Genomic DNA, 12,223 nt, shown 5'->3' with positions numbered 1-12,223 from the left:
GGTCCAGCCACAGAGTCTACCGCTCCACCAGGGGGCAGCAGTGAGCGGGGTGCTGTGGAATGAAGCCCACAATTGGTCCCTGGCCATCCATTACAGAAACAGAGGGACAGCTTAGAATCATAGAGTTGCAAGTGGCATCACCTGCAACCTGGGGATCGAACCCACACCCTTGAGATCAAGAGTCTCATGCTCTACCAAATGAGCTATTAATGATTATCGTCTTCCAAAGCAACTGCTCTATTCTGAACATAAAAATGGAAAGTGTACTGCTGGTGGTCAACAAAAGAGGTTTAAAGACTCTCTCAAGGCAAATCTTTAAAAATGCTGTATAAATACCAACGACTGGGAAACACTGGCCTGCGAGCGCCCCAATTGGAGAACAGCATTTATCAAAGGTGTCATGGGCTTTGAAGATGCTCAAACTCAGGACAAAAGGGATAAATGTGCTAAAAGGAAGGCACACTTGGCAAACCCTCACCGTGATCAACTCCCACCCGGAAACCAATGTCCCCACTGTGGAAGGTCATGTGGCTCCAGAAGTGGCCTCCACAGTCATTTACGGACTCACTGTTAAAACCATGTTTATGGATGACATCTTACTCAGCTTCGAGTGATTGCCAAAGAAGAAGAAGACTCATTGCTATTTATTAATTTGTACCCAATTCGTGCCCAGATGGCTTCTAAGCTGTTTCTAGGGTTGCCATATTTCAAAGAGTGAAAATCCAGACACAAAAGTTTTAAAGCTATTTTTAAGGAAAATTGGCAAAAACGGCACTGCTGACATGGGTTGCCATACGTCTGAGTTTCAGCAGGGCACTTTTGGTGGTCCCACATGCACCCGAGGTTTGACTGGCCTTTACCAAGCAATGAATCCTTAGCGTATAGGCCCTGCCCAGTGGAACTCCTTGTCAATCAGCAGAAGCCACCTCCGCCTGGTTTTAGATGCCTTCTGGACATTACGATATTCAGTCACGTCTTTCGAACCTGAGGTGATTTTGCCAACCATCTCTTACTGATGCGTGTGCTAGGTTTTTTTTAATTGTGTAATACTGTGTTTTTAGCCTTTACATTGTGATCTTTTGTATGAGTGTTTTGTAAATATTTAAATTTTCAAAAATGAAATCAAATACACACTTTCGTGATTAAAATAGATGATAAAACAATCCCGATTAAAATAGCACAGCTACAAAATAGGGGTGATTCAGGGAAAGAGCTCAAGGGAACACCTATGTTAAACAGGTGTATCTTCAAAAGCTGGCAGAATGCCAGTAGAGTTTAGACAGAGAAATAAATAGAAAGTGGGCCTAAATCTCCGCCAGCCACCAACAAATCCCAGTGCTGCTGGGAAGCAAACTAGAGTTGTTGCAACCGTTTATCTGTAGACGGTGTGGACGGTTCAGGTTTACTGCTGCTGACAAGCCAGGGAAATGGCTTGATATATATACAGTCTGCTCAAATCCAAATAATTTATTATACGGTCCCAGACCTGCTAAAACAGAGGATACAAAGAATAAAAACATGAGCATTAACACATAGGCTTGTTTAAAATATGATATAATACAAAGGATAAAACATACACGTATTTAGAATACCATACGGTAAAAAAGGTACAAAGCTAGGATACAAATTGCAGTTAAAACGAGAGTACCAACTGAAGATACGAGACCTTTGAGCAGAGAAGAGGCTGTACTTAAGATACTTATTTGTACCAGCCAATAAATATTTTGGGGACTGTTCTGGTGTCCTTCCTGGGTGCTCCTCACAAGGGAGCAAAGTAATTTCTTAATTTTCCTCTCTGTGAAGCTTATATTCAAAGGAGACATGGCCCATCACCCCAGGGCCATGATCCTTGTTTGGGGACACCTAGATAACGCCCTTCCAGTATTGCAGAAGAGAAAGAGAGTTAGATCTGGCCCTAGAAAAGGCATGGCAATACTTGGGGATAGTAAGATGATCCAGATATGTAGCACATGTAGGAAATTCAAACATTAAGCCCAAATATATTGGAGGACAAGTTCTACAAGCACTTGATAAAGAGTATTGGCAATCAATATCCTTGATCCGTTGTTCCAGAATAGATTTTACAACAGAATTATCTTGTGTGCAGAGGAAACCCGTAGGGAAGCCTAATGCATGCAGTTTAATAATAAAACCTTTAAACCGTAGCTGATAGTAACATCTTCTTGTAAGAAATAAAGAGAATATGAAGTTGGATCAGCATAAGCAACTTTTTACCAGTATCGCAAGGCACAGGACCAAGCCTTGAATTCTTCAGATGTGAAGCCAGCCTCAAAGCCGTAGCCCAGCAGTTAACACACATCTTGGTATTCCAAAAAGTTCAAAAGAACATTCTCAGCAATTGAATCAAAACCCTTGAACCCTATACAGCAGCTGAAACAAGACTTTGGTCTTACATACTTTTACAGCAGCAAGAATAAATTGTGCTCTCTTAGTAAAGAAAATGGCTGTACAGCCTTAACAGTGTTCTGAACTGCTTGCCCTGCCGCCCTTGTATGGGTAGCCCAGGAGAGAGTGGAAGAAAACATAATGCCCAGGTCTCTAAACTTCTTGACTTGGGTCTATACGCTGACCATCATCTGTTATCCACTTATTAATTGATCTGCATCTAGAAAACGCCATGGTTTTTAATTGGTAATTTTTATTTCACAAAAGTTATACACCTCTTCATTGCAAAAGAATCTCAGAATAGTTTACAAAGTGATTTAAGGCCTGTTTTGGACAGTGGGACTTCAGTCCCTGCCAGTTTTGGTACATGGCAGTCAGGTGCTAAACAGTTCCCAAACAAGCTGTTTAAATAAAAATTAAATAGTGTGGGAACTAATATTCAACCCTGGCAAATGGCCTTATTGGCAAGGATAGGTTTTGTCAAATTACCCTGCAACCCACATCTTATTCGAAGTGTAAGTGATGAAAAGTCGTCTTTTATCAATGGTGGTGTGGGATTTGGTCCATAGTCTGTCTCTTGAAATTGAATCAAAAGCCGATTTCAGGTCTATAAAGGCAAAAAACAAACCATATCCACAAGGGTTCATATATCTCTTTGCCAGGTGGCTTAAGACTAGGCAATAGTCAAGAGGTGATTGGCCCTTTCTAAAACAGGCCTGTTCATTGGTACTGTTGCCCTTTTAAAACCCTCTTTTGGAGATACAGATAAATAAACAGCTCCTGCCCTTCCTCCTTTCCTCTTTTCCCAAGTGCGTCAAGATACTTTGAGCAAATTAAATGCCCGGCTAATGCTGGATCTGGGTGCCATATTGACTAGTCAATGTATTTACTTGACAACAGAGGCATGCTGGATCCAGCTGCATTTGAAAGCCAGTTGGTGGGTGTTGGCTCACCTAATTTGTGTGGGAGATAGATGAAGGATTTCTCTCCATACAGTCTCTCCTCCAGCTTCACCTCTAACTTCACTGAAGCTGAGGATGGCTTGGAAGAGAGATCACTGCTTGTGTTGTGTAGCTAGTGTTAGAAAATCCCCAAGCGCCAGGCATGTTTTGCGACTGGTCCGGGTCCAATTGCAAAGCAAGTGAAGATGTCTTGTCACCAGATGTGGCGACTGACATCTCCACCATCTGGTCAGCCAGCCAATTTGTGGAGATATCGCTGTTTTATTCTGGATCGTTTTATTTGATGTTTCTATGTGTTGTAAACTGCTTTGAGGTTTTTTTTCTTTACAATGTAAAGCGGTATAGAAAGGAAACGAAACAAAATTAAAATTAATAATAGTAGTACCTATAATAGCAAATTTCATTGCAAAAAATAAATAAATAGCCACAAGACATTCTGCCGTGGTGACCGTAACCTACATTTAAGGTTCAATTTAGTGATTAGCTTATATATCTGAGTTTCCAACACCAGTATGTATGCTCCTTTTGCTGCTGCCTCCAGTCAAACAGTTTGGGCAGGGTTTTGTATTCAAAAAAACCTATCAGACCCATTTTACTGGGGATAGGGGTGATGACGTCTGAGAGAAAACAGTAATTCTCAATATGGGCAATCTACAGGGTGTGAATGAAAGATTGTTTAAATAGTTTGGATGCAAACAAAGGATTTAAAAGCAGCAGGTGGGGGAGGTCAGTATTCACAGGCCGCAATTATCAATCCAAGAGGAGACCTGTCAAACACTGGGAGGCCTGCGAATACTAGTCGAGGAAAGGCTGAGGTGAGAGCAATGAGGACTCCATCTTTAATTATTTGCCCTGAGCCAGCTGTGTTGCCTGGGGTGGAAGCGGCCTGTCAGATCTCCACAGTTTCTTGGCTAGTGGATGGGGAACCTGAGGGCTGGATGTGGCCCTCAAGGCCTTTCTGTCCGGCCCTTGGGATTTTCCCCAGACCCTGCCCTCCATTCTCTGCTCCTCTTTCTGCGCACTTTTGCCTGACAGGAATGTTGTCCTTGAAGTGTGGCGATGCCTTTGACTAGTTGGCTGGAGGATGGAGAGATGCGTATAGAAACCTCTGACTTTTTCATGGCTTGAATGTTTTCGTTGTATTTTTATGTTCTGTCAGAAGCCGCCCAGAATGCCTGGGGCAACCCAGTCAGATGGGTGGGGTACAAATAAATTATTATTATTCCACTGTTCAAAGATCAGAGCCACACCAGTTGCTATGCTCACTTTAGCCTCTGCCCTGCCTACCCCAGGCATCCCCACGCTGTGAAGGTTGTCTGTGGTTGAAAATGCAGCCCTCGGTCTGAAGACACCTCTTCATTGTTCCTCTAGTCTGGGAATGGAAAACCTTGAGCCCTCCAAATGTCGCTGAACTTATTTATTTATTACATTCATATACAGTGGTACCTCGGGTTAAGAACTTAATTCGTTCTGAAGGTCCGTTCTTAACCTGAAACTGTTCTTAACCTGAGGTACCGCTTTAGCTAATGGGGCCTCCCGCTGCCGCCGCGCCGCTGCCACACGATTTCTGTTCTCATCCTGAAGTAAAGTTCTTCACCTGAGGTACTATTCTGGGTTAGTGGAGTCTGTAACCTGAAGCGTCTGTAACCCGAGGTACCACTGTACCACCTTTATCTTCCCAGGATCTCAAGGTGGTGTACATGGTTCTCCCCCTCCCCGTTTCATCCTCACAACAGCCCTGTGAGGTAGGCTAGGCTGACAGGTGGTGAGTGGCCCAAGGTCACCCAGTGAGCTTCATGGCTGAGTGGGGATTCGAACCCTGCTCTCCCAGGACCAAGTCCAACACTCTAACCATTACGCCACACCGACTGCGACTCCCATCAGCCCCAGCAAGCATGGGCAATGGCCAGGGATGGTTGTAGGGCAGCAACGTCTGGAGGGCCACAGGCTCCCCACACCTGCTCTGAGGCCTAAGAGGAAAGGGGCGAGGGACAATGAGGCACCTGCCTCTAATAACCCAACTTGTGCTGGTTGTGTTTCCTAGTGTGCTTTTGTTTTGGTCAGGAGTGTGTGGAAGTGTCTGTGCTTGTGCACGCATGTTTCTCTCTCTCCCTTTTTTGTTTTGTTTTGTGCGATCTAAATGGAACCAGGTACATAATGCCACCTTCCCCACCCCCCTCCCACCCGCCCTGCCTGTTGGAAAGACTCGCGCCATAAAAATAACAAATGGCGTGTATTTGCTCGAATGTCAAAGTTATGAGTTTATTTTGTAATGATGTGCTCCTGCCTTCATGAGGTAAACTGGCCGTGGCAGAGGTGTTATTAGTAATATGGACCCAGCAGAGCAGAAAGCCGAGTGACCGAGAGATCAGTGTATCAGTCAGCGAAAGGGCAAATGGGAAGAGACAGCGGGAGAATGGGAAGAGAGCTGTGCAGCGCTTGGGCTGAGATTAGAAGAAAGGAGCAGTGAGAGAGAGGAAGAATTGAGAGGCCGGTGGTCAGAGGCTCATTTTAATGGACTCCTTCGAAGGAAAACTGCCAGGGAGGGGAAAGAGTTGCACCTGTCGGTGTGGTTCGAAATTGTTGACTGAAAGGTGTGTGTGCAGGCACACAAGGTCTCATTTTCAGACTTGCTCCTTTCAAGGCTTCTCCTGCATTGTATGTGTCTTTGGCTCTCTGCCACAGTTTCACAGTTGTGCCATGCAAAAAACCACAGCTTTTGTTATGTCTGTTTGGATGCCAAAGCGAGTTTCTGGTCCCTAGGGGTAGGAAGGTGTTAAGCTTCAAAAGTGCGTGGATGAAATCTCAGCCCTGAATTGGAGAGGGACAGAGAGGAGGAGGAGGAGGAGGAGGAGGAGCAGCAGGTAAAAGATTTCGAGCATTTCATGGAAGCATAGAATTGTAGAGTTGGAAGGGTACCTTGTGGATCAATTCTAGTCCAACCCCTTGTAATGAAGGAATATGCAGCTGTTGCAGACGGGGATCGAACCTGCAACCTTGGTGTTATCAGCACCACGCCCTAAGTGACTGAGCTATGCAGGCTGAGCAGATGGGAGGGGTGTCCAAGAGCCAGCATAGTCCTTTGCTCCCTCCCCATGGCTGACATAATCAGAATAAATAATGCAAAATAAACAAACTCATTTAAAAATAAGGTTATCCACGGATGATATTGGAAGCACCCTGGATTGTGTTGGAAGCAGTGTGCCTCTGAAAACCAGGAATCGCAAGTGGAGAGAGCTGGTGGCTCATCTGGTCCTACGTCTTATTCTTTCATTGGACAACCAGGTGCCCCTGTGGGAAGTCTGAACAGCAGGGCCTGAGTACAACAGCATTTCCCCCACTTGTGATTCCTAGCAACTCGCATTCAAAGGCACAGGGCCTCCAGCTGTGGAGGAACATAGCCAGTCTTCTGCAGCTATTAGCTAGTCTTCTGCATTTGGTTTGTTTTCCAGCTGCTCTTTCCTCATTCCTTTGTGGCTTGGTGAGTATCTGGGAGTGGCTAAAATTGACCAAGGTTAAGAAAGGTTCGTAAGCCAACAACAAACCATTCAGACTATGGTTTCTTGCCACTGAACAAGCCACAGATAAGCCAGTGGGCAGGGTTTGATAAACCATGGTTTCGGGTTGTGTTGGGGCCAAAGAAACCATGGAAAAGCAAATGCTGCAAAAAGTTCTGAAAAAGAGGAGATGGGGAACCTGGGACTTTCTTAGATTTGCTCTTGTCACAATAAACTATTGTGTGTTGTTGCATCTGGAGACTGCCATTGTGTTGATATTTTCATATGGACATTTTTATATTGCATTCTGTTTGCCGTTCTAATGTTAGCCACCTTGATTGGCTCATTTTTCAGAAAGATACAGATCATACATTGCTTTTAAATCAGTGAATACCAGGCTCTGGTCTGGAGGCACATGAAGGCACCATTTTGCTGAACCTAAGCAGGTCTGGGTCTGGTCAGCGCCTGGATGGGAGACCTCATGCCATTCCTAGAAGCTGCTTTGGGTCCCACGATGGAAGAAAGTTGAGATGTAAATGCAATAAAATAAAATATGGTGAATACTGGAGAGGGGACTTCACTGAAAACAATTGGAGTTTCAGGAATGATTTTTTTATATTGTGTGGTTAACAAAAGAAAATCTAATAACGAGCACTTGGTTAAAAGGTATCTATCCTTCCCTACCCCTTGCCTTCAAACAGGTGCTTGGAAGAGAGGTGTACACCTCCAACAACCAGCTGGGTGGGATCCAGATCATGCACAACAATGGGGTGACCCATAGCACAGTATGCGACGACTTCGAAGGGGTCTACACCATTCTTCAATGGCTGTCTTACATGCCAAAGGTATTTCTCTCCACCCCCTTTTAGCTCTTCTGGCGTTGCTGTGGGAGGGTGCTTGGCTCAAGAACTGAGCTCTGGGGAGGCCACAAAGATAATCAGTGTGCAGCTTGGGGTTGCTCCTGAATGGCTAGGAGTGCCTTTTGTCAGCTTACAGCTGGTTCGCTAGCTATCGCCGTTCTTGGACAGAGATCACCTGGCCGTGGTGATTTGCTCATTGGGAACTTCAATGCGCTCTAAGTGGGCTGCCCTTGGAAGCTCCAGGTGGTGTGAAATGCTTCAGCTAGAACAGAATATCACCAGGACATAATGTTGGTGCTTAAAAGCTTGGACTGGCTTCCCATCCGCTAGTGGGCCAAGCCGTATTCATGTACAAGGCCCTTAACAACTTGGGTCCAGGACCCCTTTTGCCCTCCAAACGAGAATCAGGTTATATCACTTCTATTTGGCATGGATTTCCCCCAAGGAACCTTGAGAATTGTCATTTCAGAATTCACGTGTTACTTTGCAAAATGGTTGTATGTTCAAAGCCGCATACTTGGCAGGGACTATTACTCAGTGGCAGGGCACATTCTTTGCCTGTCAAAGTCCCCAGTTAGCTCCTGTTGGAAGGGTCAGGGGGAAGGTGATGGAATAGACCCTGGAGAGTTGCTGCTAGTTAGAGTAGACGGTCCTGGGATAGATGGGCAAAGCGCTGGATGTGGTAGAAGGAAGCCCTCCTGCGTTCCTGCAATGTCTATCTGGCCAAACGTATGAGCATTTCAAGAATCTCGTGTACCAACTTTTCCCTCTTCTCCTCCCCCCTTTCAGAGCGTTTTCAGCCCAGTCCCAATGATCACTGTCAAGGACCCGATAGATAGAGCCGTTGACTTTGTTCCCACCAAGACGCCTTATGATCCTCGCTGGATGCTGGCTGGACGCCCTAACCCAGGTACTTTAATTTCCAAAGAAAAGAGGAACTATCTGGGAAATGGTGGAGACGGGATAATTAATCGCTGCACTATCATCTATCATCTATCTATCTATCTATCTATCTATCCACCCACACACTAATAGCAAAATCACATTCAGGTGCTTTCTGTTAGCAGTAGATTTAAATCTTCAGTATTCTACACTATTTGGAACTTCTAGTTCAGTTCTCCAGCTCAGCTTGCTGAAAAAGGAGCTAGGGCCTTGCAAAAGGGCTGCTTACAGGACTTGCCGTTAGGTTGCAGCCCAAGTTTAGCACAGAGCCTGCAAACTTTTAAAGGAGCTGAGGCTTTGTAAGTCACGTTGCTCTTGACCTAGGAACTCAGCTGCCATAGGGCACTCTCCCTCTGTTAGGAGTAATATCCTCTCCGACTCCCGAGTGGCAACGCTCTGTCTTCTGTGTGCTAATCCTGTATGTCAAGAGTGAGAAAGCTCGGGCCCAGGGGCCACAGGCAGCCCTCCAAGCCTCTCTGTCTGGCTCTGGGGACTCTTCCCCTGGCCACGCTCCACACCAGCCCTGTTTTGCACCCTCGAGTGTTTCTTATGTGTCCTTGAACTCTGATGACGTGTCTTGTGAGCATGTGCAGAAACCAGCCCGCTGTACAAAGGTAAAATTCACCTTTGTTCCTCCCCACACTCTTTGCTTCTGGCCTGCCCACCCCTAGTATCTCACCCCTGGGAGTGAAAGGGCTGAAAAAGGTTCCTCAGCCCTGCTATATACAAATAATGATCTTATTATTTGACACCATCCCTCTGGAAGAGGGAGAGCTGGCAGCAGGCTTAGGGGCACCCCAAGGTTTGCTGAAGCACAAAAGTACTTTTGGGTAGGGGAAAGCCCTGGCGGGGGCAGCTCTGACTGTGAGGACTGAGCATACCCAGTGGTCCTGGAGTGCTGACTAACTGTTGAGAGAGGGGTGGAAGAAAGGGAAGATGGAATGGAGTATAATTAGAGAGGGTGTGGCCAGCTGCAACCCCGAATAGCACTCCACACAACAATGATTTATTGCAGGTCCCATGTACTGCTGCTGCAGTAGTTAATAATAACAATAATAACAATATTATTTGAATTTATGTAGCTAATGCATACTCCATAAGCCCTATAAGGTAGGCCAATATTATTATCCCATATGACAGATAATGGTACCGAGAGAGGGCAGCTATCCTAAGGTCACCTAATAGTTCACTGCAGAGGCAAAATTCTAACCAGGTCTTCCTGAGCAGCGCCATCCTTCAGCAGCTGTATTTATCTGCTGGCTAGAATGGGATTTTTTTTGGCAACTTCTTTTTGGCTAATATTCCGTCCTCCCCCTGCACCACCACCCACCCCGTCATCTTGCCGGCAATTCATCTGGCTTGTCGAAAGCATGCAGGTTCCAAATTGAGTGACTTCGAGTTTTTTAATTTAGTGGAGGCGTTAAGGGGAAGCAGATGATTCTCCGCGATAAGTTTAAAGGAGAGATCTCCTAGGTGAAAAGTTAAAGCCGTTTATTAGGAGAGATAGCGCCGCGATATTCTTCAAACTGACGCCCGATGCGAGGCCCGGAATCGAAACGATCAAGCTCTGGACTCGGCGATGGAGAGATAATTTTGAAATGGATGGTCACATTTTACAGCGGGGGGCCACGGAGCCAAGGAACATTAGAACATAGTAATTTCAAGTTTGGGCTTGATAAAACACTTGCCATCCCGCTGGAGTCAGCAGAGGTTGGCTTTGCTCGGATTCCACTTTTTTAATTGCTTTTGCACTTGGCGTTACAGGGCAAGGAGTGCTTGTTCAAAATTATAGCGTTGCAAAAGAGGCTGAGCACGAGAGGCCTCCCCCACCTCCTGCGTTTGTAGAGAGCCTGTGGGGGAAAGAGGCTTTTATATGAAGCACAATTCTCCTTGCTTAAGGGCAGTGGAGGTTTCCTCCCCACCCCACAAGAGAGAGGTATGGAAGCTGGCAACGCCTGCCTAGAGCCCATATCTCCTTGGCACTGATTTTAAGCCTCTTCCTCTTTCCCACTTTGCTCTGTTTGCATCCCTCCTAAACATATCAGGGAAGAGCCATAGCTCAGTGGCAGAGCATCTGCTTTGCATGCAGAAGGTCCCAGGTTCAATCCTGGGCATCTCCAGGTTGGGCTGAGGAAAAGACTCCTGTCTGAAACCCTGGAGAGCCTCTGCCAGTCAGTGTAGGAAACATTGAACCAAGGAGGTTCACAAACAACTGAAAGCCAACAGCAAACAACACCCACCTTCAGAATAAACTAGTCCTTTAAAACAGCATAACACTCTAAACAGGAGATTCAAGCCAGGAGATCAGCAAGGTTCTTGTCTCAATAGTTGCATCCAAAGTTATTATTATTATTATTTATTAAATTTGTATACCGCCCCTCATCTGTTGATCTAAGGGCGGTTCACAAGATAAAAACTTTAGCCCTGTTCAGAGTAGAATCATTGAAATCAATGGATTTGAATAACTGGGCTCCATTAATTTCAATAGGTATTTTCCAGGAACAGCTTACGTTCCTGTTGAACCCGGGACCTTCTGTCTCCAAAGCCCATGCTTAGCCACAAAGAGGTGGGAGCTCCCCCAAATGATCAGTCCATGTCTTTAAGAATTGGTTCAGTCTCGCTACTGCCAAAACAGAGGAGGAGGAGGCGGGGAGGGGGAGAGAATTCCGGTCTGATAGCCTGGCTTAAAAGAAATTTAAAGTGCATACATTTTAGAAACCGGGGGAAAGCCTTGAAGAACAACCTCTTTTAATGCCTTGGCTGCCTTCTGACAAATGTTTGCCTTGTCTTGTGAGAAAGAGAAGGGGGGAAAGCAAGGCAAATTCCCTCTGCTCCCTATGTCCCATCGTTTAACAGTAAATGATGCCTTCTGCTGATAAATGGCCCTCGCTATGCAGACGAGCAAATTAAAGAGACAGTCACAGCGGCTGGCAGCAGGCAGACATTTTCATAGCCTTTAATATATAACTTTTGGAGAGATTCACTTGGCACTGCCAACTTCTCTGAGAAAGTCTCTTTCAGAGTTTGCATTGGGCTCCCCATGTATTGATGGCAAGGTTAAAGGTGGCCTCCTTTTTTCCCTCTATTAATGCCACTTTTCCTCCAAGTTTCTCAAGACAGTGTGCAGGGTGCTCCCCTCACAATGTTGTTATTATTATTTTGTTTATTAAATTCATATGCCGCCTTCCACCTGAAGAACCCGGCGCGGTTCACAACAGAAACATACAAAATGAGAATACCAAATACGAAACAAAAACAAACGAATAACCCCCTTCCCACAAACGCTTCTCACAACACTCCTGTGAGGTAGGATAGGCTGCAAGACGTAGACTGACCCAAGTGAGTGTCATCACCACATGGGGATTTGAACCCTGGTCTGCCAGGTCCTAGTGTGACGCTCTAACCACTGCACCACACTGGTGTAGCTATAGCAGAGTTGCCTGTCTTCGGAGAAAACTGAACATGCTTCAATTTATACATAGTCCAGGGGCTATCAGCTGCCCCTCTTTGGCTTGTTGGTTCAATGAGACTTCCTTGGTTGGTTTGGCTGATCTCT

At 45.7% G+C, this 12,223-nt stretch overlaps 1 protein-coding gene across 6 annotated transcripts in view; it reads left to right on the top strand.

Moving 5' to 3' along the window:
• The window catches only part of ACACA (acetyl-CoA carboxylase alpha), a 183,804-nt gene that overhangs the window by 140,927 nt on the left and 30,654 nt on the right, over nucleotides 1–12,223 (top strand). For all 6 annotated transcript variants that reach the window (XM_053367490.1, XM_053367488.1, XM_053367489.1 and 3 more), the window contains 2 exons: nucleotides 7,567–7,710; nucleotides 8,515–8,635. In XM_053367490.1, the coding sequence (XP_053223465.1) occupies nucleotides 7,567–7,710; nucleotides 8,515–8,635 (265 nt within the window). The remainder of the gene's footprint in view (nucleotides 1–7,566; nucleotides 7,711–8,514; nucleotides 8,636–12,223) is intronic.

The sequence above is a fragment of the Podarcis raffonei genome, chromosome 15, assembly GCF_027172205.1.
Source record: "Podarcis raffonei isolate rPodRaf1 chromosome 15, rPodRaf1.pri, whole genome shotgun sequence".
Classification (NCBI taxonomy): Eukaryota; Metazoa; Chordata; class Lepidosauria; order Squamata; family Lacertidae; genus Podarcis; species Podarcis raffonei.
Note: the sequence above shows the minus strand (reverse complement) of the source record. Positions and strands in the feature narration are given on the sequence as shown.